At 47.2% G+C, this 25,202-nt stretch overlaps 1 protein-coding gene across 1 annotated transcript in view; it reads left to right on the top strand.

The window, feature by feature from the left end:
* The window catches only part of LOC144146303 (uncharacterized), a 40,236-nt gene that overhangs the window by 5,573 nt on the left and 9,461 nt on the right, over positions 1-25,202 (top strand). Inside the window, exons 3-9 of the mRNA XM_077678265.1 lie at positions 3,622-3,840; positions 8,056-8,330; positions 16,119-16,227; positions 17,547-17,740; positions 18,420-18,559; positions 19,018-19,156; positions 23,765-23,926. Coding sequence (XP_077534391.1) covers positions 3,622-3,840; positions 8,056-8,330; positions 16,119-16,227; positions 17,547-17,740; positions 18,420-18,559; positions 19,018-19,156; positions 23,765-23,926 — 1,238 coding nt within the window. The remainder of the gene's footprint in view (positions 1-3,621; positions 3,841-8,055; positions 8,331-16,118; positions 16,228-17,546; positions 17,741-18,419; positions 18,560-19,017; positions 19,157-23,764; positions 23,927-25,202) is intronic.

Below are 25,202 nucleotides of genomic sequence, written 5' to 3'. Positions count from 1 at the left end.
TACAACGTAAACGGAGATAATTGGTTGAACGATTACTTTGAAAAACTAAAACATAAGACAAATATTATTAAAATACGGAGAATGTCAAAACCTATACCGCATGCCATTTCCACAATCATGCAGATTTCTGGAAAGTTCCACCTGTAGTCGTTATAGCAGCGTAAATGGACATAATTGGCCGAACGAAATTTTGAACATCTAAAAAAATAGAAAAAATATAATTTAATTACGCAAAATGGCGAACCGTGCAACGCCCCGCATTTCCACAATAATTCAGATTTCGCAAATGTTCCAGGTGTAATCATTGTAAAATCTAAATGAAGATAATTGGTTGAACAAAATTTAGGAAAACTAAATAAGAAGAAAAATATAAAATATTTACGGGAAATGTCTAAACGTATACCGCATGGCGTTCTTCCAATAGTGCAGATTTGGGGAAATGTCCACCTGTAATCGTTGTAATAGCGTACATGGACAGAATTCGTCGAGCCTAATTTTCAAAAATTAAAAAAATAAGAAAAATATAATAAAATTAGGAAAAATGGTGAGCCATGTAACGCCCTGCATTTACCAAATAATGAAGGTTTGGCAAACGTTTCACCTGCAATCGCTCATACAGTTGAACCTGGATGTAACGAACATATCTGTAACGAATTTCTGTATGTAACGAAGTTTTTCAATTCCCCACTTTCAGCCCCATTGGAACCCATGTATTTGCGACCTCGATGTAACGAATTCGCTTCTCTCATGAGCCATTGTATTAACCCGAAAGTGTTAATACGGCGCTGGATTTCAAGCCCACGACCGATCTGGCCGCAACGGGAGGTGTGAAAGGCTCGACCGACTGAGCCTTGAAGTCATGCCCGCATTGCTGTACGAACGCACCTTATGTCCTTCCCTGTGACTTCTCCATTAAGATGGTGCTGCCGTCTAGAAGAGGGAAGCGAAGTAGTGCGTCACGACGCTAATGAGCACCGATAGTTGGTGTTTCGATACGGCAGCGTGTAGCAGCGGAAGCTGCTGTGTTTATCCGTCGGGCGTCTATGTGGAACGCCGCTCAGCTTGTGGAACGCCGCCGCCGCGTTCTACAAGCTGACCTCGTCGCAACCCAAGCGTCTGGTGTACACGCCACGGAGAACGACCAATAATGTCCCACCTTTGCGTAAGGGACCCGCCAGCAAGACGTCGCTCGCCAAGCACACCCACAAGACAGCTGCCTACACGCAAATCATCCTCCCTTCGCTGTAGTGTACTGTGACTTCGCCAAACGATTCGCTGACAACCCGTTCGGTTTCGTTCACACGGTTTGCGAGCGCCTGGGGTGTCAATCGGATTTACGGAATACTCCGGAGAGTGTAATCCAGTGTCTAATGTTGATGTGTCTAACGGTGCCATACCGACGAAATATAAATAGCGATGTGCAAGTTCATATCGATGCACAATAAATATTCGAATGCTCACGTGAAGGCACATTTCAATTTCGTGTTTTACCGATGCCAATGAAAGAAAGATCAACCACATTTATTTTACACATCTTCTGAAACATCGGCTGGAGGAAGTTACAAAACTTCGCCCGCACGGCAAATTACCGTGCATTTTCACCACTTGTGGCGGCGGTGTCGGTTAGTTGCGAGGCTTTCTTGTCGGCATGTACTCGCGCGTCTCCACTGCCATGTGTGGTGTCGGTCCGTCGACGGTGCGTTCTCCTGCCAGAAAACGAAAAGTTTTGTCTTTTCAAGACAAGCTCGCCATTTTAACTGCCGTCTCGGCTGCGAAAACGGATAACGTCGCCCCCCAGTACTGTATCCCAATTAGCACTCTCTCAACGATTTTGAGGGTGGCAAAAAGTGTCAAATTCACAAAAAGGCACCTTTACAGGATAAGTTTCGTCCTTGAAACTGCGTTCAGTTGGGCTAAGAAAAATGTCAAAAGGTGAATGCGCTACCTAAGTTACGCTTGTGCACACGGTGACTAAGTTCATGGGAAAGCAGCAGACAGAATTCTAACGGTTTGTCACAGTGAAATAAATAATTTAAGGGTGAATTTACCGCCACTTAAGTATGACATCTTAGTTCCGTTTCTGCTTCAGTCATGTGAGGCTGTGTGTAGCGAAACCTGTGTGTAACAAAAAAAAAATTGGGAATTTTCGTCAACTTCCTTATATTCAGGTTTACCTGTAATGGCATAATTGGAGTTAATTGGGCGGACAGGATTTCGAAAAACAAAAGAATGTATAGATAAAACTCACACTGAACATAGGCGGCATAACAATGATTTGTAGAGAATTTTCTGAATTTCTGCAGACTTTTGATGCACTTATTACTATGGTTTGTTGAGTTGCCCTTTTTTATTTTATTATAGGAAAGTGTTGAGGTAAACACGCCTCCCCGCTGGGGACCGAACCCACACCTTTCGAAGGTGTGGGAAAGACATCGGAAGGCGCGCGTTCGGTCTGCACTCTGGACGCGTGCTTGGTGCACGGAAGGGGCTTTTTTTATTTTCAATGTTCTCTTTCGGCCTTTCTTTTATTGCGTTCAAGGCTGAGATGCAAAACGCGAGCAGTGTAAACTACGCTCGCACCACACGCGCCGCATTCAAAAACCTACAATATTTGTTGTGGCTTATACGACTTTTCGAATTAGTCATTATATCGTTCCAAAAACCTACAATATTTGTTGTGGAATCTTCGACATTTCGGATTAAACATTATATCGGTTCAAAAACCTACAATGTTTGTTCTGGCCTCTTCGACATTATGAATTAGCCATTATATCGTTTCAAAATCTACAATATTTGTTGTGGCCTCTCCGACATTTCCAAGTAGGCATTATATCGTATATTATGCAACACTTCTGAAATCCCATGCCTTCTTTGTAACTAGGAATTTTGACATCTAAACTAAATCTATACACACAGGTTATTGCTCCAAACTACGAAGTTTCATGACTGACTCAACGAATATCAAGCGTTCGAATGCACGCTTACCCCATTTCTGCAAGTGTTTACTTGAATCCTCTCTTGCTAATCGCACAGGGCTGCTTGTTGCTTTTGCAGAAGTTTCTTTGTCACAGTCGCCCGGAGCTTATCGGCATAGGTTAAACTGTAATAAATGAGACATGGACCTTCCCTCCTAACCCTATTTGTGAAATGCAAAAAGGGCTACGTTCAGTAACCCTACTGCAACTGACCCGCGAAGGAACTGTCGATTCGACTTGATGCTCTGCCAAAAGAAGCTGGCAGGGGGACCGCATGTTTTGCAACTAACATTTCCTTGACCAAAGTAATAAAATGCCTAAAATTTTCCTTGTGTGTGTCTCCACTAAGCGTGGCTTGCAATCATTTCTTCAGAGACTTCACTGACATTTTTGCGTTATCCGTCGAATCGAAAAGAACATTTCGCACCTTTCAAGTCGCTTTAGCCGAAATTCACGTAATGTATCGCGAACGATTAATTGATCCCAAACGCTACGATGATTTGTAAGGAATGCATTTCACCGATGTGACACGGGTAACTGTAACAATAGTCACAATTTCGCTCAATAATGCCAGTACGATGGAACTTTGAGGGGAGCACACTAAGGTTATGCGGGTTGTATTTTTATCGTCTATTTCAACTACCAGGGCCACCGACGCCAGCAAAACAGCAGGGCGGCAGCAAGTGCACTTCATGTCCTTCTGTTATTGTTGTCGACCTGCCATCGCCGGAAATTTCCACGACGCCCTCGACCGGTGACGACACCACGGTGACGACACCACGCGGTGACAACACCACGCCAACAGAAACCAGCCCACCGGTCGTAACTGATACACCGGACGTCCGAGATACCATTCCCACATACGGTATGCGTGGAAAGAGGGGTGGTGGAATAGCGGGGTCAGGGGGAGCTCGAGCCCCTGCTGTTATGAAAACGAAGGGGCCCAGCCCCACTGATATTGGCAAGATTACACAAGATATAGTTTGAAAACAAGTGACTATGTACCATATTTGGAGTGGATAAAAAGCTTATATTTAAAATACAATGGGTTTGATGAAAGAGCCAGTTAGTAAAGCCAACCTCTTCCAAGTCTCTGTTGGAAGAACTGATCTGCCTCTGGGAAAATCGATTCGGGCGCCAAAAAAGAAGCACTCTGGCTTCTAGAACCACCGAATGCAAAACGACGGATGGCTGACTTGCATAAAATCTGAGCACCGAAAAGCTGTAGCGATTAAACGGTAGTTTTAAGCTTCAGAAACATTATCGGCCTCGTAAAGCTTTAAATATATAATTCTCATCACCACTACCACAGACACCATCATCATCATCGATCATCTCGAAACAGTTCCGAAGCATCTGCGTGGAAATGCCTAATTGTAGGGACGGTATAAAGGTGAACACGTGGTGCAAGGCCAAACCCTCTGCAGCCACAGAATTCGAACGAAAGATTGTTGCACAAGGAACATTATAGCTTTATGAGTAACGAAGCGACACATCGGACTCATGGGGACGGGACACGTTACGGGTTAAAACATGTACATTAAAACATGGGTTAAGTCAAAACATTTTGACGCCTGTTGATGTACATGATGTACATGTTGAAGCCTGTTGATCAACATGTAAACATGTTGATGTACATTAAAACATGGGTTAAAACTTTTCAACGCCTGCGAAGCGCGAACTCGGAGAGTCTGCCGCACAGCTCCGGCTTGAATAGGAGCGGGACGATCACAAAGTCGCGGGAATCCAGACGGAAGACACTTCAGACGTTGTGCCTGTAATCTCAGACACTCTGACAGCATAGTATGCGCCATCGGACTAACCGGTGTGCGTCAGTAAGTAAAGGTGATGACAGGTGGAGGCCGTTGGGTCCCGCATGGTCGGCATGCCGGTGGCATTTCGGCACGTAGGCAGGCGACTTGACCAACACGTCATCGGTGAGCGCTTGGGCTGCACGAGAAAGGTCATGGATTGGGACCTTTTCAGACTCCCAAAGAATTCTTGAACACTCGTCTAGCGGTGGCTCTGGGGTCAGAGTGGTAACTGGGGTCAGAGTAGTACCATTAGAGTAGGATGGGTTAAAACTCGTGTTTCAGCAAAGCTAACTATTCGCCGGCACACGCATAAAGTGTCCGATGGTGTCTGCATGTCTAAGGAGGATAACGCGGCTCTTTGCAACCCCTGTATCGTCCAAAATCGTGACGTACGAGAAGGCAGAGACAGCCGGGGAGATTCCGGGTGGCGCTGGAGCCCAAGCTGACCAGTTAGTTGTATCTTTCAGCTGCGACCCACAGTGAAGCTTGGTTCGTTCTTTTGTAAGCTTCGCTGCTCTCGGTCGCGAATATGCGGCTCTGTCGAGGCCCTGTAAACAAGACTGCAGTGATGCCAAGTGACGTCTCGTACTGAGTGGTAGCAGTACGAAAGGTGCGCTGGTCAACCGCCCATTTTCAACACTTGCGTTTCCTGAAGCTTGCGTCCAATATCAACTTGGCCACAGAATATTGCAGTTATACGGGGCAGTGGTCGGAGGTCATTGGGTCATTGCAACGTTGCCACTCTCTCACAAGGTCCGGGTCTGCCCACACGAGTTCAACGACAGTATCCTTTTGCGCTGTCCGCGCCTTGTGGGATACTTCACGTCAGTTGACGAGAATGAGGCAGGACGCTTAGCCGGTCTCCTACGATGCAGTACATTGCGCGTCGACCGTGCTGTAGCCCCAGTCCAAGTGATACGGGCTGAAATCAGTGGTCTTTTGGATACTGTTTCCTCACCTCGACCATCCATTCGTACTTGTTGCCCACGACGGGCACAAAAATGCAACACTAATGGGTCCCACTCACGCGTAGGATACAGTGACCGCATTTCTCTTAACTATTGCTACAAGTAGGACTACCGATGTTCTTTTAACATAGTGCAGTACTGCGCCTAATAGTCGATTTCGGCGTTCGAAAACTCTTTTCGCGCAAACACACTGGCTCGTGACTTGACCTTGTCTGACTGTTCTTGCCTTGCGGGCACACAGCGTACTATCGTGGGTTAATATTCTCTGGATGGAACAGGGCGCTGAATGTGCGTCCTTCCCGAAGCAACTGCGCGCTGTGCGAGCGCTTTCATTGATTGTAGGGTTTAATGCGTCGACGCTGTAGGCGCGCGTTCTAGGAGCGCGATCTTTAGCTGATCGCAAGGCACTGCATATATAAACAGCCGAGAGTTTCACAACATTTTCTATTGCTGTCGATAGGACAGCTTTCGAATAAATGAAAAAGTTGGAGCTGCGGCTCTTCTGGCAGAAAGCAGTTGGGCCGGTCGCGCGCCCAAAACACATCGCAATACGTTAGGTCAGTGCAAGAAGTGCTTAAGGGGCGTCTTGCAGTCCTGATTGTTGAGGGGCATAGTTCTGCCGCTGGACTTCAAGGCATGCTCGACATGGTCACCAAGAGTGCGGTGTCGAATAGAAAGAAAGAGTGAGCCACGAACAGGACGGCCGCTGGTCGTATATAGGCAGCAGCAAAATACATTCCGAGGCAGAATACTGGCGTGCCGCTGAAGGTTCCCCTACAGAGACCACGCCCTCTCAAACGTTGCCACTGAGGCTGCAACGACATTTTCACTTTCTTAGTTTTTTGGACGCCATCTACAACGTGGCTAGTGCACCAGGGAATCCATACCAGGTGAATTAGCGAGCGGAGACGAATTTTCTAACCCAAAAACACGAAGCTGTCAAACTTTGTCGTCGAATGCAGGCTCAATATGGTGACAAATGTTTGTCTGGAACAACGATGTCTGAATGTGCACCAATGTTGGGGAACAAAGGTAGGAAAATAGATATCTCCTTCGACTGGCATTAGCGCGTAATGCAGCGACAGCTGGAGCCGTCACTTAGCTTTATGTCGCGACATGGGCGTGGCCCGCAGCAGTATATTTTTCGCATGTAGAAAATACACGATAAATATGAACACGGCACGCTATGCGGATTGTTACAGCGAATCACTCACATGACGTAGCGAATAACTAGCGCAGTCGGTAGAACATCATCTTAATCATCTTTTGTAGGTCCAGCCTTTTCGTAAGTCTACTGTATGTAGCGCGTTACACAGACGGCCTCGCAAAAACTGGTTCCCAGTACGCAGTGGTTTCGCAGTTGCGGATGCCTCTCCCTCCGATATGGGAGCGAGAGGAGTGCTGCCCTCCCGCTGCTTTGCGTGAACTAGGGTCCCTAGATAAAGTTACTGAGTATCGGAGCTCTTTTATCCCAGTGTTCCGTACCGCGGCCATGACCATTGGTCAGTTCACATTACGACAGTTGTTTACACTGCGACGGTTCATGGGCGCCGCAATTTTTTGTTTATGCAATTTAGTCTGTCAACTGTGGTAGACGTAACTTGTCCTCCCTGCTCTGCGGCTGTGCGCGAATGACGGCGTTCCGAACAGGAATCAAAGATACGCGTATAGTATTATTTCAGCAGCAGAAGTGTGTCCGAAAATTCTGTTTTACTGCATCTCCGGAAGTGCTAACAAATGACCCGGTCGAAGTGAGCGGTGAAACCGTAGCAGCGGCTATCTCGCATCACCCACCAACTCCAAAAACGTCGCCGTTGTTGACTTACGTGCCTCAGTGACGGTACTCTGATGCCTCATCTAGCGACACTAGCACGAACCGTAGACTTTGCGCGGCAATGGCGCTGCCGTTCTCGGGGAGTGCCCGTTGACAGAAGAGAACCACAGCTCCGCCGTCTCAGCAGATCACACTTTTGGCGGGTTTCGTTTTTTTTTTCTCCCCAAACTAGCGTGGCACATTTGCGAACTTTTTTCTACCATGGACTCCTCGTAGGAAGCTCGAAAACCTGTTTCGGCATTTTACGATATGCACTCAAAGGCTCTAACGTCGGCTTAATGCCACTTGATATCCTCGTAGATGCTCTATTATTCGGTTTCTCAACAATTCCGCGTGGAACTTCCATTCATTTTATATTTTCATTCTTATAATTATAGTGTGTTTGCACTAGCACGTACCCGAAATTTGGGGGTAAGCTTTAGTGAATAAAATTAAAGCGACTCCTCCTCCCCTCCCTCTTTCAGAGACGATCCGTGAGACGATCCGTGAGAGGCCGATGGGTAGAAACCCCTTGTTCTGCACATTCGGCACTTTCCAGCAGGACCTGGACAAGGTAAACATCGACGGAGTGTGCGACTACGTCTTCATGCCGTTCTACGTGCATACCAACGAGGACACCTTTCTCAACGACGCCCACTCAAGGACCCAGAAGATGCTTGAGAAGGCAGCCGGCGCACAAAATACTTTCTACGCCATCAACGTGCCCTACCGGCAAGTGCATGCGCTGTCTGCCGACCCTGTGCGTGTCGCACGAGTGGTTGCTGCCTCATCATCATCTGCCTATCTACGCCCTCTGCATGGCAAAGGCCTCTCCAATAGATGTCTAATTACCCCGGTCCCGTGTTTAACCGTGACCAATTTATCGCCGTAAGCTACTTGATCTCATCTGCCCATCTAACTTTCTGCCTTCCCCTGACATGCTTGCCTTCTCTAGGGGTATACCCCTGTTAACCTTAACGACTCACTGTTATCTTCCACTAATATGTCCTTAACACGCGATTGTTCCCTTACCCTCTCCGCTCTCGCGTTGTCCCTTAACGTTACACGTATCATCTTCCGTTCCGTTGTTTGTTGAGTCGTCATCAATTTAAGTTGAACCCTTTTACTGATCCTCCAAGTTTCTGCCCCGTAAGTGAGTACCGGTAAGATGCAGCTGTCATACACTTTCTCCTTCAGGGACAATGCTAGGCTGCTATTCGTTATCTGAGAAGGCCTGCCGAATGGTCTCCACCACATTCTTATCCTTCTATTGATCTCTGCCTCATGGTTGGGATCCGGGGTCACTACTTTCGCTCAGTAGATACATTCGCTTACCACTTCCACTGCCTAGCCACCTATCTCAAACAGCTGTGCCCTCCCGAAGCTTTTGAGTTTTACTGTAGTTTTCTGCATATCAACTTTCAGGCCCACTATTCAACTCTGCTTTTCCAGTGCGGTAATCGTGCTTTGCGATTCCTCCCCCCGAGTTACTTAGCAAGGCAACGTCATGAGCAAATGTGAGATTAATCAAGCATTCTCGATTAACCCTTACACCCACCTGTTCTCAATCCAATGTTCTAAATAACTCTTGAAACCTGCTGGAAACAACATTGGAGAGATTTTGTCTCCTCGTCTGACGCCCTTCCTTATAGGTATTTTACTGCTCTCCTAACGGAGGAAGATGGTAACGATGAACCCATTGTAGATACCCTCTAGTATTCTTACGTAATGCTCGTCTACACCCTGATTCCGCAATGCCTGAATGACTGCTGAGGTGCTCCCTCAGGTGATAGTATTGCCGTAATAATAGAGTTCCAGCATACCGGCTAGCGTACGCTACGTTATAGCGGTGGTGGGAATCGGGACCCGAGTGCGCATGCGCGCATTCGTTTCGGGGACGGGCGGCCGTCCGTCGTGACGGCGCGCGCATGCGCAGTCGGGTCCTGGTACCCACACCCCTCCTATAGCGTAGCGTACGCTAGCTGCTATGCCTGAGCTATCTACTATCCGTATGTGCGATCACCCAGAATATCCACTCCGAAACCCCCCACGTAGCTTAAGGAGGACAGGCACGCCCTAGGAAATCCTGATATCTGCACCGCGCGGCTATCATGTAATCGCCGTAGGATAGAAGCTTCCCAGGAAATGGGTATTTATTTGTTTACCCTCAAGGTCAATAGACATTACAGAGAGGAGTGGTTAGGGAGAAAGCGTAAAAATAACAACACAACGCAAGAACAAAAAGAGAACTACAATAGTTATACAGTAAGCACGTCTCTGGTCATACAATGTTAGCTATTGCGTTCTTGAAAAAGGTTGAAGTCTCGAATGGTTGCTTTCGGGTTTGGAAGGCCATTCCATTCCTTTGATGCACGTGGCATGAAAGACTTCAAAAAAAAGGTAGTTCTGCAGGAAGGAATGCCGAATTGAGAAGGCGTGATCCAAACGTTGCGAAATGTGATGTGGACCGATTATGAATTCATTGTGTAAAGAGGCGTGGTGGTAGAGCTTGTGCAAAAGACAAAAGCCGGAATCTTTACGGCGTGATGCAAGTGATGGTAGACTGAGGTCTCCTTTCATGGATGATATGCTTGCGGTGCGGTTGTAATTACATGTAATGAAACCAGCCGAGTTATTCTGAACCATTTCTACCGACTGTGTTAAATTGACGTGAAAGGGATCCCATATTGATGCTGCGTGTTCTAGTTTTATGGGAATGAGTGTTTTGTATCGGAGTAATTTTAGAGTGGAATGGGCTTTTGAAGAGTTACGGCCTAGGTACCCGATCATGCGGTTGGCGTTGTTAATTACATGGGTGGTATGAACGTTCCAGGTTAGGTTAGTTGTGATATGCACACCAAGGCATTTATAAGAGGGTACAGTTTGGAACGGGTTATTACCGAGGTAGTACACAGGCAGTCTGCTAGGCGACCTAGTTAGACGCATGAGTTTCCACTTATCGGGGTTTAATTCCGTCAACCAGTTGTTACACTATTCTAAAATCGCATTAAGAGCTGACTGAAGAATATGTGAGCATACATGTGTGCATACATATAAAAGACCGTATGTAAATACATATGTAAGTAAACATAAATATGTATGTTTCCGACCTCTTACCACGTAACGAAAGATGAGAGCCAGGAGTTGCCTCCACCTCGCCTTCTTATCACGTGACCGCGCTGAGCGGTGGCGGCATCCCAGGAAATACCAGTCCAGAAGCTTTGCACGAAATCGCCAACTGCGCAAGGGTCCCTGGGTCAGCGTTCATGGTGGGTGCAGCGCATCGCACTGGGGCAATTGGATGTTTTCCGCCAGAGGGAACAGTTCTCGTTGGGATAGGGCATTCGATAGGGTGCCTGAGAAGGTACATCCAGCCACCCTAGTAGGCAGGAGGCTGGATCTGGTCCTGAGGCCTCCTATGAAAATGTTTACCTGATGTCGCTGATGAAGGGGTGAAGCGCATACGCGTGGAGGGGGTAGACGGGCGTGCCCGTAGGATGTCCCTAGAGAAGGCAGCCGTTGCAGGGGCGCCAGAAAATTAGGTGATCAGGTGAGATCAAGACATTTGCGCTGGTAGATTGGTTGCAGTTTGCACAGCAGCCGGATAATTGGAGATCTGTGGGAGAGGCCTTTGCCCTGCAGTGGGCGTTGACGGGCTCATGATGATGAATATGATGATGATGATGCTGCTGCTGCTGGTGGTGGTGGTGGTAAAGGATAGCTAGCCTTGGAGTGAGTAGGAACTGAGTTAGCAGTCGGCGGTGCTGGCCTGTTATGGCGTGGATGAGCACCGTGAGTGTATCTGTGTTGCGGAAGCATGTCCTAGTAGGCGAGGAGTCTATGTTGCTGTAGACGAGAGGGGGATTCTCGGGCCAATAGGGATAAATCAATGAGCGAGAGAGAGAAAGAGAGAGAGTAAATGTCTATAGGAAAGAAGAAGAGGTCGGCCTGAGAAACTAAATTTTGGGCCTGCTACTTCCCACTGGTGCGAAGGTACGGAGGGAGAAAGAGAAAGGAAGCAATAATAAGCAATGCCTGCTAAATGACTGAACTCAACGGATGAACTATGCACATGTAGTAAGACCAAAAAAACGTGTCACATACAACAGGGCTCTGAATCAGATTTTCATGGTGCACCTTTCAGCACATGATTATCGTCCCTATAAAAATATGACATTATTCCGTAGTCGGCTCAGTTTCGTCGAAACCTAGAGCCAAGACTCGATAGAGAAATCAATAAGAAAAATTAGCAGGGATTTAACGGCTCGGCTTTGTTTCCTTTAGCCCACGTGCCCATAATCTTTTGTTGGGACGGACGGCTTGTGTGCAAACGTAGTAACGCTGCCTTAATATACTTTCGCTCACTAGAGTACCGTGGACAAACCCTCAGAAAATTTTGGATAGTCTCAGGACAACTGCGCAGAAGGCAGTCCGGGCTGTACACTCCTTCGATTGGGTCAGTGCTACTACAAGTCCCAGCCTCTGTAGAAAGGTCTCGTGAGTTCTACGAAGTCCAAAAGCATGAGTGAGCGAGCCAAACCTTTTGCTCTGGATCGAGCCTGTGAAGCCCTTCGTGTCTATTCTGCGGGTCAGATGAACGCAAGGCTTCGGCTTACCTACTCGTTCGAAATGAGTATCGCCTTGGCATTTTTCCTTGTGATGGGTATTGCCTATTCAGTTCCATTGTGGTGTGCCTGCTCTGTTTCTACACCCACCAACTCATTTCCAGCCATTTCACAGTGATTTGGTATCCAAGAAGCACCACCGTAAGGCCCTGTTGCACAACCCTCTTTGAATAACATAGCGACATCAGTGGTCAGGTGATGATATGCGCGTTGCTTCATTGGGTACCGAGTTCTTCCAGCACTGCTTCACAGTCACAAAAAGTCACAAATTCATAAAGTCACGAATGAATAGGTAAATCAATGAATTTATTGTAACGTTCCCAGGTGCCGCAGGGTATAAGGTGAGTGGAGCCCCCAATCGATCAGGTCGGCACTGCCTCTGCGCGCACGGCGAGAAGCCTCTGGACCTTGTGCATATCCGCTGCTTGCGTTATTTACATGCCAATACAATGAGAAGGTTGGTGCTACGCCACGCGTAACGCCGCAGACAGCCTTGTAAAGATTACTCGAAGGCGGTTTTTGTGCCCCGAATTTCGATCGTAACCATCGTCATCAATACGAACTGGCTCTCAACTCGAACGGTTATGGTGTTGAAGGCTCAATATACTCGCTAACGAACGCAATAAATACCTTACGCCCCGGATTTCAGTATAACAAGAATCGAAATCGATGAACATGTCCAAGCAGCTCTTTACGGTTTTTCAACCCCTTCAGGCGTAAAGAACAAATCCTGGCCTACTCATGATGACGTTCTATGAATTGAAGAAAATTACTATTGCTATCTTGAGAGCAGTTTTACTATAACGTATATCTGAATATGGGGAAGATATTGCTGTTGGACACATGCCGCATATATCCCTCCAGGTCTGTACAAACATAGTGTTGTTGTATTTTTACCATAGACGTAATTAGCATATATGTGTGTGTGCGTGTACTTGTGCATGTGCGTGCACGTGTGCGTGCGTGCGTGTGTGTGTGCGTGCGGGCGTGCGTGCGTGTGTGTGTGCGTTCGGGCGTGCGTGTGTGTGTGCGCGTGTGTGTCTCTGTGTGTGCGCGTGCGTTCGTGTGTGTGTGTGTGCGCGCGCGAGCGCGTGTGCGTGTGCGTGCGCGTATGCATGTGCGTGCGTGCTCGTGCGTGCGTGCGTGCGTGCGTGCGTGCGTGCGTGCGTGCCTGCCTGCCTGCCTGCCTGTCTGCCTGCCTGCCTGCCTGCCTGCCTGCTTGCTTGCTTGCTTGCTTGCTTGCTTGCTTGCTTGCGTGCGTGCGTGTGTGCGTGTGCGTGCGTGCGTGCGTGTGTGTGTGTGTGTGTGTGTGTGTGTGTGTGTGTGTGTGTGTGTGTGTGTGTGTGTGTGTGTGTGTGTGTGTGTGTGTGTGTGTGTGTGTGTGTGTGTGTGTGTGTGTGTGTGTGTGCGTGCGCGCGTTGATGCTATGGCGGAAACTAGTTACGGGGGCGCACTTTCAAAAATGATGGAAACCGACTAGCACAAGCTCCACTCCGTACTAACTTTTTATGAGGACAGATAAGCAGGAATGAAAAATGGGTGTTTTATTCCCAAGTATTTGGTTTAAACCTACAAAATATGACACAAGGTTGAAACCGTGATTTCTCTGTGGATGAAGCGGTAATGAAGCGGAGACGAGCCCAGCCGCCGAGATTGGACCGAACATGTCATTGGTGTCATGCTCAATTGCCAAGGTTTTCTTCAATAAACCTCCATATTCGTTGGAAGCCTGGTATAAAACCAGCAGGCGCATACACACAGTAGGGTATTTAGAACTATGCCTACATTTTTCGCGCCCGATAGTGCATCCTGGAATAATCTCGTGCCATGACAACGTTATGTGATACAATATATTCGAGAGTTCAACAAGGTTACAAAACTGTTTTACCATCTCCTTCCTTACGATTACTCGGAATCGTAACGCCTTCTCCCAAAGCCCCAACCCCGAAAGACTTCGTTTTCGTTTTACATTTTCACTGTTGTCCGTTATTAGCAGCTAGCCGTTCCCTTTGTTCGAAAAATTGCTCTATACACAAACTGACGCCTAGCTCCGACTCTTCGCGCTCCATTCAGGACCGGCTTCTCATGGTATGGGGCGACGCCGGCAATGTTTTCTCCGGAGCGGTATCAAAAAATGCACTGCGAACCGTGCCTTCATCGAGTGTATTCGATGTTTACCATGTTATTGTGATTAAGCGCACACGCAAAGTCTGGTGTAGACAGGCATAAAATGTCAGTCGAGCGCACAGAAACAGCAGGGAGAGCGAGCCCGAGTAATGCTGACGACAAATGCGAGAATCCCAAAGGCAGCGTCACGGAGACGGGCTTCCCAGCGCCGCCTGCGATCGCGATCATCGACAATAATGCTTCCTTCATCTCCTAAATGTGAACTGGCGCAGTAATTTATTTCGTCTTGTGTATTCCAATTGATTGCATCAAAATGACTCGCTATTTCCTCCAGCACCAATTTTTTCGGTGCATCACATCTCGTTTTTCAGTGCATCACATTTCGTCACCAGCTTCTCCTCGCACAGGAAAATTGAACTCCCTTCAACCTATTGCGAAATGACTGGAACCAATTATCGGCCGGAAGAACATCCTAAGCGGGCCTATCTTTACTTGAGGCCGCTTTACCTAATCTTCTTCACGACAAATGTTCCTCATGACACTTTGCTTTCTTTCCTGCTTTTCAAAGCGAAGCTTTCTATGTTTCCGTAAAGGCGTCCAGCGGCACGTGACGCTAAACACACTAAAAGAAAACCAACTTTACACAGGCGCCATAAGAAAACCTCTTCCCCTAATCAGAATCAAACCTGGCTCCCTCGCGTTATGAAGCCGGCGTCTATTCGATTCCGCCAAATGGACATGGTCGAAACTGACTCAATTTTAAAGCGACGCTTTCTTTGCTTCACTGATGGCGACCGTCCACACCAAGGCGCACTGCAGTAAAGCCAACTTTCTCTGACGATTTAAGGGTAGCACCGGGTAGGACCGGGATTTAAGGGTAGCACAGAGGATGTTAACTTCAAGGCTGTCGCAGTGACAAAAAGATTAGAATGCTGGCTGACGAAAAGCAGAGAGGGAAATATTGCCTAGGACAGTTACCACCTGTAACTGGAAAAAAAAAGTATTTTGTGCCAAATAAGTTTTTTGCGCCTGCCTTAAGCAGCCCTTGTTATAAACCAAGAGCATAAACATATGTATATTAGTCCTTTTTGGTAAGCCGACACATCGTCACCCCACTACAAAGGGGAAACCAATAGTAATCATCATCATCGTCATGATGGTGATGGTTGAGTGTGAGGTGAAACATGGTTTAAACGCGAAGCTTTCTGTAGTCGAAAGCAAATGTCTCCTCAGTCAAAGTCTAAGATCCAAATCGTTACGGCCAAAACGCCCTGCAGCATAGTGTACATAGTCCGCGGTTCGACGGAAGTCTGTCCTTTGACGTGACCTCTCTCTTTACCGGCGTCCCCGACGACCTTGCTGTGATCGCATCCCGGGATGCTTTGGACCGTGACAGCACTCTCGCCGACCGCACCCCCTCTCACGTGCCTGGGAACTGCAAGCTCCTCCAGTTCTGTTTCAGCAAAACGCTCTTCACGTAATGTGACAAGTTCTACAAGCAGGCCCGCCGCACGGCGAGGGGAGCTTTACTATCGGCTAGCAGCCGCTAACCTTGTGATGACGACCATGGCAGAAAAAGCCCTGGAATCTTCCACCCCGCCCCGAAAGTTTTCTATCGCTACATGGACGATTGGTTTCGTGTTCTCCGCAAGCATGACGCCACAAGATTTCTGCAGTGCTTGAATTACGTTGAACGCAGTATTCAGTTCACTGTTGAACCGCAAGAAAACGGCTACCTGCCCTTTCTTGACGTCCTCGTGAGGCGCACAGATAATGGCCTCTCCTTTGCTGTGTAGAGGAAGGCGACCCACACGTACCACGACCTTAACTTCTCCTGCCACTGCATTGGCCACACGACATCTGTTGTTTCCTCTCTGGTAACCCGCGCCAAGCGCATCTGCACTGGTAAGAAACACCTAGCAAGAAAACTAAATCTGGTACAAAAGGAATTATGTCAGAACAGCTATCCGAGGAACTTCAAGAAAATTGAGCAGCAAATTTTGCCTCCGGCTGTCACTGCACCGAGCCGAACATTCCACTCCCAGGCTATCTTCAATGACATGCGGGTTGCCCACGTGCTCTGCGCTAAATTTCGCGGCACGCTAGTGAACGCGAAGGACAAGCTCCCAAAAGAAAGATACTCTGGTGTCGTCTACAAAATATAGTAGGGCGACTGCGACTGCGTGTACGTTGGTGAAACTGCAAAGTTCCCGAGACGCCTCAAGGAACATCACCAGCGTGATGTAAACAAACAGAACGTCAGCGCAAATGCAATCACCGAACGCGTGGAAGCTCATGATCACAACATTGACTGGGACAATGCCACAATCACCGCAAAAGAAACGCGACGACCAGGCTTATCGTTGAATCGCTTGTTATACAAACAGCATCCGATACCATCAACAGGACAGCAAGCAGCATGCCCGGTATCTACGCTATAGCATCACGTCATATTTTGAAAGCATGAAAACCACGACATCTTGCCTCACCTCATTGTGATCAACGACAACATTTTTAATTGACTTGGTCAGTGACCGCAACTTTGTTATGAGCACTGCAGGAAAGCCAACCTACAGAGCGAGTTTCCACCGAGGCACACCGAGTGCGGGTGCACAGTCAACACTTTATCCCTGGCCAATTTGCCAAGGTGGTACGTGCGAGACACTTCACTGCAATCATCATCATCAAAGTCCGAATTCGGAAGACAGCGAACCAACCACTCAGGAGATTGCCCTTTGATTCGCAACGAATTTCGAAGGAAGAAAGCTTCGCGTTTAGACCATATTGTATTTAGGCGAAGGAGCCTTGATTTTTTATTCAAGCCATATGTGGTTTTATTGTTATATATTTCGCTGTTTTTCTAGCTTTATGTTGGTCCGTTTTTTATGTATTACTATTTGCACTTTTTAGCTGTATATTTTTCTTGTCATTCCGCAATTGTTGTATAACCGATTCCCCAAGTGTAGTAGCCCGGCGGGATTAAGGCACTGACATAAAAGAAACGCATTCACGTCAATAGTCGGTAGAGCAGAAAAAGTTCGATTGTTGGGCAAAGAAAAACTCTCCAGATGAAGGGGAACGGCATGGGATTTGCTACGCACTAGTACACAATTCTGAGAGGTGTCTTGGTTGTTAGAAACCGAACTTCTTCTCAATAAGCCTTAACGAAAAAAAGAGAAGGTTGCATGTTGCTTTTGTGAGGTGAAACTTATGCGCCTGGTAAGAGATTAATTCTTTGTGGACCAACAGGAGACATCAGGACGTTCTGCATGACCTAAATACGACTGAAGGCGCTCAAAAGCTTCGAGAATACTGGACCACAAACAAAGTCTACCACTATGGCGTCCTCGACCTGGAAGTGAGACCTGAAAATTATGACGTCCGCAGTTCGGTACAGACGGCCTTCGACGTACTCAAGGTGTGCAATTCGCTCAACTATTCGACAATGTCTTAAGCATCACCATGTATACGCATGTATCGGTAATATTTGATCGACTGGGCCGTTGGTTCTCTGGCGCAAAATCTGTCCGCGCCACTGACGCGTGACTCATCCACCAATCAGAGGCGGGGATCCATAATGAGTTCCGTTGGGGAAGTGCCTAAGATGTGAGTGGCATAAAGGTGATTCCATAGGCCAGGAATGCATGTAGCTTAGTATCCCAACCCTACTTATGAGCTCTGGGCGTAGAAGCTGACCAGCTCCATCCCCCGCTCCAGCAACGACTGGAAGAGTGGGCCCGCATGGCCAGCCAGATAGACCAAGGCGTCTCGTGCTTAGGTTGCCTGTGATAAGGTGGATGCCCGAAAAGCCTGCTTCTGCGCACAAATTAAATCAAATGTTGTTCTTTCTTCCTCTAGCAGTGGTAATTTACTTGTGGGAGTAACAATAACGCTGTCCACTATGTAGTAACACATAACAGAAAAACAATTAGCATTACTCTGCACGGAAAAGGTAACTGTAGGCTTCACGGCATGATTGGAAGGCTCACTTTAGCTGGCTTTAATTGAAGTGTGACCGGTCATGAGGAATATGTGAAGTGCCGCCGAGCACTATTTTGCTTTGTTTGCAACGGTCTCACCGGCAATCTCGTGGGCAGGCTTTCAGGAACATGCAGCGCGACATCGAGAACGACCATTCAACGAATCCGGGCGGCCAACGCGGTTTCGTAGTGTTGGGATTCCGTGTCTGGCCGCTGAACATGATGGACCTGCTTTCGGAGATCGGCACGGCACTGGAGTGAGTGTGGAGCTTCACAGGTCTTGCGTGTCGTTAGAGTGACTTGACATTTTTGTCTTCTTGGAGGGCAATTGGGGTAAGGGTGTGCGGCCATACGATTAAAAGTTGAATGGTACGGCCTGCCACGTCACGCTTTATCGTGCAGAAGATCGATAAAACGGGCGGAGCATCGGCGCCACCTAATTTCCACGGGCGGCCCACAGAGACGCACACTGCGCCCTTTCTTATTCATGAGCAGTGGTGCCACGGAGGCCGCAGAGTTAGCAAACGCTGCCTGTGTACCATTGCCTGTCATGTCAGCCGATAATATTCATGCAACCGCAACCTTCCAGCTCTCCCTGCCCTTCCCCAGTCGCTACTGCGCATCCATGTTAAAGACCCCTGGCACGCCGAGGATGGCCGCTGGTCCACCTCGTACGTTACAACTGAGCGGCCAACTTGTGCGCTTTTCTCTGCAGGGAATTTATGGTGGACGGCGTGATTCCGCGTACCCACATATCGGAGGACGAGTTCGAAGCTCACTACCCTGAGTGCCTGATCACGGGTCCCGCACCGTACGAGGTGTTGCCCAACTACCAGGTTACACTGGTGGGCATGGTGAGTGCTTACGTCACTTATTACCATGCGCTCGTTACTGTAAGGGAAAAGTTGATCATGATGTTTCGTGACTTCCCGTTTGTTATAAAGCCGATGTACCTTCACATCGCCTTAAAAATGTTTTGCCTTGATTTTATACTTTGCACGGAGTTTTCCCCATTAACATCATAACCTCCTTATAATAACCCCTGGCCCTCTGCAATTCACTTTTTTTCCGTAAGCTTAATGCCCAGAGCTTCCAGAAGCTGCACGCGTCTTTCTATAAGGACGCACCTATCCATGAGTACTGAGGCCATTGCATGTCGTTGCAAAATGTCACATGGCTTCTGGACCCCTCCCGCAACCCGTGCACGATTCATCTTCCAGTGCCTGTTCATGGACAAGCGTCATTGTTCGCATGCAGCCCGCCCGGGCTTCAAGAAGCAACGCACCCCCTTTAGTGCTAATATTGAAGAAGTCTTCTCTCGTGATTTCACACATGATCACCATCCCTGTCTTCTCTTGCAACGCCCTCTAGAGTGGACAGTCGTCAGGAGCTTCGCTTCCCGAGAGTAGATCACGCACACCGTACGGGGGGGGGGGGGGGGGGGGCGAAAGAACAACCGAAAGGTATTTTAGATTCACCCTAAGAAATACGTTTGAGGAATGTTGGAGCATTTTCATGATTGCCGTTTTCAGCAAATTGTCATTCATTATTTAATAAAATATTTATTTCAGTGTCCGTCTTTGGATGAGGCCACTTTGCCTTTTTCTGAGTTCTGTCCCCAAAATGTCAGAAACAGAGGCCTTCGCTCCACTATTCCTGGTGGCCTTCCTAAATTACCTTCTGATTGCATTCTGTTTCTGTTACGGAAACTGAAAGTCAATTAGATAATATCATCTGGTGGTTATGTTAATATTGAGTTAACATTTTTCACTCCCCTGTTATATGAAATACCACATTTTCCTCATGCTGATTTTCCTACTATGGCTGCTGTACTCTTCGATTTGGATGGTGTGGTGAACTTGATTAGAGACTTAAAAATGTCGTCGTCATCACGTGTAGACGGCATCAACGCAAAGTTTTTAAAAAATACAGAGATGTACTCCGCTGTCATATTATGTAATCTATTTCATCAATGCTATATTACGGGCTTATTACCTAACGATTGAAAGATCGGTAAAATCGTGCCATTATTTAAATCTGGTGATCCATTTTCCCCCTTAATTACAGACCGATATCAATAACGAGTGTTTTTTGTAAGATTTTTGAGCATATAATATATCCTAATTTGGCTAAATTTCTTGAAGATAACTCATTTTTCACCCCTAAGCAACATGGATTCCGTAAAAAATTTTCTTGTGAGACTCAACTTATTTCTTTCATACATATGACATTGCCAATGCTGTTGATAACGGACATGGCATTGATAGTATTTTTATTGATTTCTCTAAGGCTTTTGATTTAGTTAATCAATTACTATGCATGAAGTTAAGCAAACTAAATGTTGATCCAAACATTATTTCTTTGATTGAAATTTTTTTTTATCTAATAGAACTCAGTTTGTATCTGCAAATGAATTTGATTCACCGCTCTCTCTAGTGACATCAGGGGTACCACAGGGTTCCGTGCTGGGTCCTTTGGTTTTCTTGATTTATGCTAATGACTTGTCTTCAGTAGTTACTTCAAGCATTAGGTTGTTCGCAGATGATTGCGTTATTTACAGAACTATTACTGCAGATTCTGACACGCATACTTCAGAGTGACCTCCATAATATTAATACATGGTGTAACACATGGAAAATGCGTCTAAATACTAACAAATGCAAAACAATTAGATTTTCACGTAGGCCTGATACCTCCAGTATTTACGACTACTATATCCAGGGCTCTAAACTAGAACTTGTTGCTTCATACAAATATTTAGAAATTCATATCACCAACAACCTTTCTTGGCAACTTCATGTACATTTTATTGTTAATAATGCGAACCATATGCTTGGGTACTTGCGACGTAATTTCTCTATGGCGCCTTCTCAGCTTAAACTACTGTTATATAAAACTTTAATTCGGCCTAACCTTGAGTACGCGTGTTCGGGGTGGGATCCCCATTATGATTATCTCATTAACACGTTGGAAATGGTTCAAAATCGTAGTGCACGCTTCATCCTTTCTAACTATGCTCGGACATCTAGTGTTTCTGCTATGAAACGAACTTTAAACCTTCCCAACCTAGCCCTACGCAGAAAAATTGCCCGTTTGTCAGCCTTTCATAAAATTTATTTTTCAAACGCATACCTCAAAACCGAACTTCTTTCTGCGCCATCATATGTATCATCCCGTATTGACCGCCGCCATAAGGTATACATTCCCCACTGCAACACTAACTTATTTTTGCCTCTTTCCTTCCCAAAACTGCTAACAAACGGAATCACCTGCCCCCTGCAATTGCTAGTATAATCGATGTATCTTCATTTAAGATTGCCATCGAAAATTACTTTTGTTCCTTACAATTGCATTTATGCTATTGACTCTGTTGTGTATGCTATTTGCATTTTTGTTGTCCACTATTGTTTTTGTTGTTGTTGTTTCCCAATGATTTGTTTCACTCTTGTTTTTTTCTGGTGATAATGCCAGTGACCACTCCCTTCTGTAACGCCCTCTGGGCTTTGAAGGTATTGAAATAAATAAATAAATAAAAAAAGGCTTTCTTGAAGTGCAGAAGGTATGGACCCTACAAAGCCATTTCCGACATCTAACTCATTTCTGCGTCATAATGCAAAAGTTATTTTTTTAGCTTTGTTTGCCATAACCGAATCGCAGTCCGCTTAACATTTACTTCTCCCAATATCTGTCAAAAATGGCCTTGCCCGAATTACCTCGCATCTTTGAATACCGTTTCTCGGCGTTCAACCTCATTTCTCTGCATTCCATTGCACAGGCTTGAGTTTTCGTTTTTGTTGTTGTCGTCGTCTCGTTTCTTGCAGGAAGACAGAGGCCAACCACGTACTGAGTCAAGCAGGCGTCGTATTTAGAATGCGTGCAGACTTGGTGTACTTGCATGCATTAGCTCAGTTCCGCGTTTGCCTCGGACACTCGGGGTTGGAAATTCAGGCTATTCGCGTAAACCTTTAGTATAAGGTACTTTTAGATGCGACTGCATCTCATTCACTCGCCTTGTCCCTCCATACGGCGTCGTTGTCCGTCCACACCCCTCCCCCATTCTCCTCGCCGCGCGAGCTGCGCTCTCCGCCGCTCACGCCCTCTCCTCTCTGATAGCGAACACTCTCTCGCGAGGGGCATTGGATTGGATTGGATTGGCTTGGCTTGGCTTGCATTGGATTAGATTGGATTGGATTTGGATTGGATTGAATTAAAGTGGATTGTGTTGGATTGTGTTGCGTCATAGCCGCGCCACGTTGCGTCATGCCCGCGGCAGGGGGTTCACGGCACGTTTCACGCGATGGGAGAATCAACCTAACATAAACAACAACGAAACCCCCTATGCGTCGCATCTCCACAGGGGTTCCCGCGAGGGGAGGTGGGAGTAATTTTTAGTACTATTCCACTCACTCTCGTTATCCCACTATTTCTCCGTCTCTTCTTCTGCTGTACACTCCTCTTTCCTTCACCGACACGTTTGCGTGTCGGTAGCCCGACACCGATTCGTCTTTGAAGGGACACAAGTTCAACAGGGCGTGATCCCCCAAACAGACAGCTTTAAAAATAAGCGAGTCCTAAATGAAAACAACTAAAACTTTTCAGACACCACATGCATTGGGTGTAACCCGTATATACCGAAAATGTAGGAGAGGGAAGTAAGCTTCCGCACTCGGCGGGCAGCTTTACTGCAAAGAACGACGTACGGCCGTCTATGAAGGAGTTGCGGTCGGTATAGATGGTATTCACATATAAGTTTAGTGGGCAATTTCTTCTCTTGGCAACACTGAAAACCGCCATTACAGTGCCCGCCGTGTCCGCGCATACGTCCGCATCACGCAAAACAAAAGGTCCCGGCGTCCGGTGTCTGCGCCGTAATTACCCGATTATGGGTATCGGCGTCAACAGATATGAATAACCGCAGTGGCATTTTGTGTTGATGCTATACTTTCCCTTGAGAACTCCGCATAACAACCGGAGAATGGACCCGCGGTACCCCAGTTGGGGAAGCAGCATTGTGTGTACGTTCGCACACGACGATTGAGATAAAATTGTAGCGAAGCAGCGAGTGCCTTGTTAGCTGATAGACTAGCGACATCTATCGGCAAGTGGCCCAGCTTACGACCGCCGCCTCAGCAACGGGGACGCGCGGGCACGGGTTTGGTAACACACACACATGGTTGCCCGCAACCACGCCCCGCCAGTGAATACAATCTATAATTAGCGGAAATGTTCGTTTATATTGTTCCCAATGTACTGTGCGCGGCTTTCTACTATTGTTGTTTCGCCCTGGAGTATATGAATTCCGACGTGGTATTCCAGTTGTTCTACCTAGATTTCTACGACGCGAAAGGGACTTATGCCCGACGTATTTCATATATGTTCTCGCGTAGAATTGAGTTTATGGCACTGAAAAGCAACCTATTGAACCGTGTGTCCTCTTTCGACAATCGTATGCAACGACTCAGAGGAAGACCATGGAGGCGGTAAGCGGCATGACCAAGTGGAATCGGATCCCGACACTGGCCGTGTCCGTCACCATGTGCACCCGACTGTACATGACGGCCTCGCTGAGGGAACTGTACGCGCCGTGCTTGGATCACCACCAGCCGCCTAGCACCACGGCTGAGGTGGGTCTCGACGTTGGCTGGGAATAAATAGCATGGTGCCGCCAGCCTTCCGTACTACCACGAACAAGCTTTTCGTGGGGAGCTCTTGGCTGCAACCTGCGCAGAGCATGCAGCAATTTGTGAACTCCATCTGTCAATTCGAACTGCCCAAGAACTGTCCGAGAGCAGCTCCGTGTAAAATGATAGTCTTTCTTGGGAAACCTAAAGCACAAAACTTTTGGTCTGTCTTTCGGTCTGTCCATTCGTCTGGTTGGCAGGCGGCTGTCTGTCTGTCTGTCTGTCTGTCTGTCTGTCTGTCTGTCTGTCTGTCTGTCTGTCTGTCTGTCTGTCTGTCTGTCTGTCTGTCTGTCTGTCTGTCTGTCTGTCTGTCCATGTCCGCCTGCCTGCCTGTCCATGTCAGCCTGTCTGCCTGTCGATCAATACAACCGCCGCGCCAAAAAAAGGTGAAAGATTACGTGAACACGAAGTGAAACCGTTCCAAACTACTAAACCTGCTGCCATTGCTTAAACATGCTGACATTTTATTCAGTGCATGGGTAACCTCACGTATACTGAGGCAAAATATTCGTACATGATTATGAGTTTCAGCGTTCTTTTAGTTAAAAATAAACCATGGATTAGCTTTGGGATGGCAAATAAAAGAACATGTTAAAATGGTGTAAAAGAGAGACGTCAAACAGAAATGATGTCAAAGAGAAGAGAAGAGAACGTGGACTCGAGCTGTTTCATGAGCAGAAACAAAAGGCTCCTGGCAGATGGTGCACCATCAGTGGAAACGTGGGAAATTTGATTGCATTGAGTAAATGCCAATCTCATTCGTTATCAGGGGTGTGAGAGAGTATGGCAAGTGCTTGAGAGGTGGGAAGAAAACAGATGAGCGAAAGAGTTACGCTGCAGGGGTGTCACAATGCTATGTCTTTTGACAACAGTTGCAGCGAAGCAAGCGGCTATGCGGCCTTTTTTCTTGGCCTATACATTGTACCTCGATTGTTGATTGATTGAGTACTGTCGTTTATGGCCCGGAGCTACCGCTGGGCTATTAGCAGCGCCGTAGTAGAGTGCTCCGGAATATTTTTTACCACCTATGGGTCTTTCATATGTGCCGAAATCTCGACATGAAGGCATTTTTGCTTTTCGTTTTCACGAAGATATCAGCCACCGTAGCCGGGATAGAACCCGCGTCCTTGTGGTCAGCAGCACAACGCCTTAGCAACAGAGCCACCGCGGCGGGTGTACTCTGAGGGCGGTCCTTGGACAGTTCTGGTGCGGTTGTTTG

The sequence above is a fragment of the Haemaphysalis longicornis genome, unplaced genomic scaffold (assembly GCF_048455015.1).
Source record: "Haemaphysalis longicornis isolate Haplotype H1 unplaced genomic scaffold, Haemaphysalis longicornis Haplotype H1 scaffold_7, whole genome shotgun sequence".
Taxonomy (NCBI): domain Eukaryota; kingdom Metazoa; phylum Arthropoda; class Arachnida; order Ixodida; family Ixodidae; genus Haemaphysalis; species Haemaphysalis longicornis.
The sequence above is the reverse complement of the archived record's forward strand: the minus strand, read 5'-3'. Positions and strand labels throughout refer to the sequence as shown.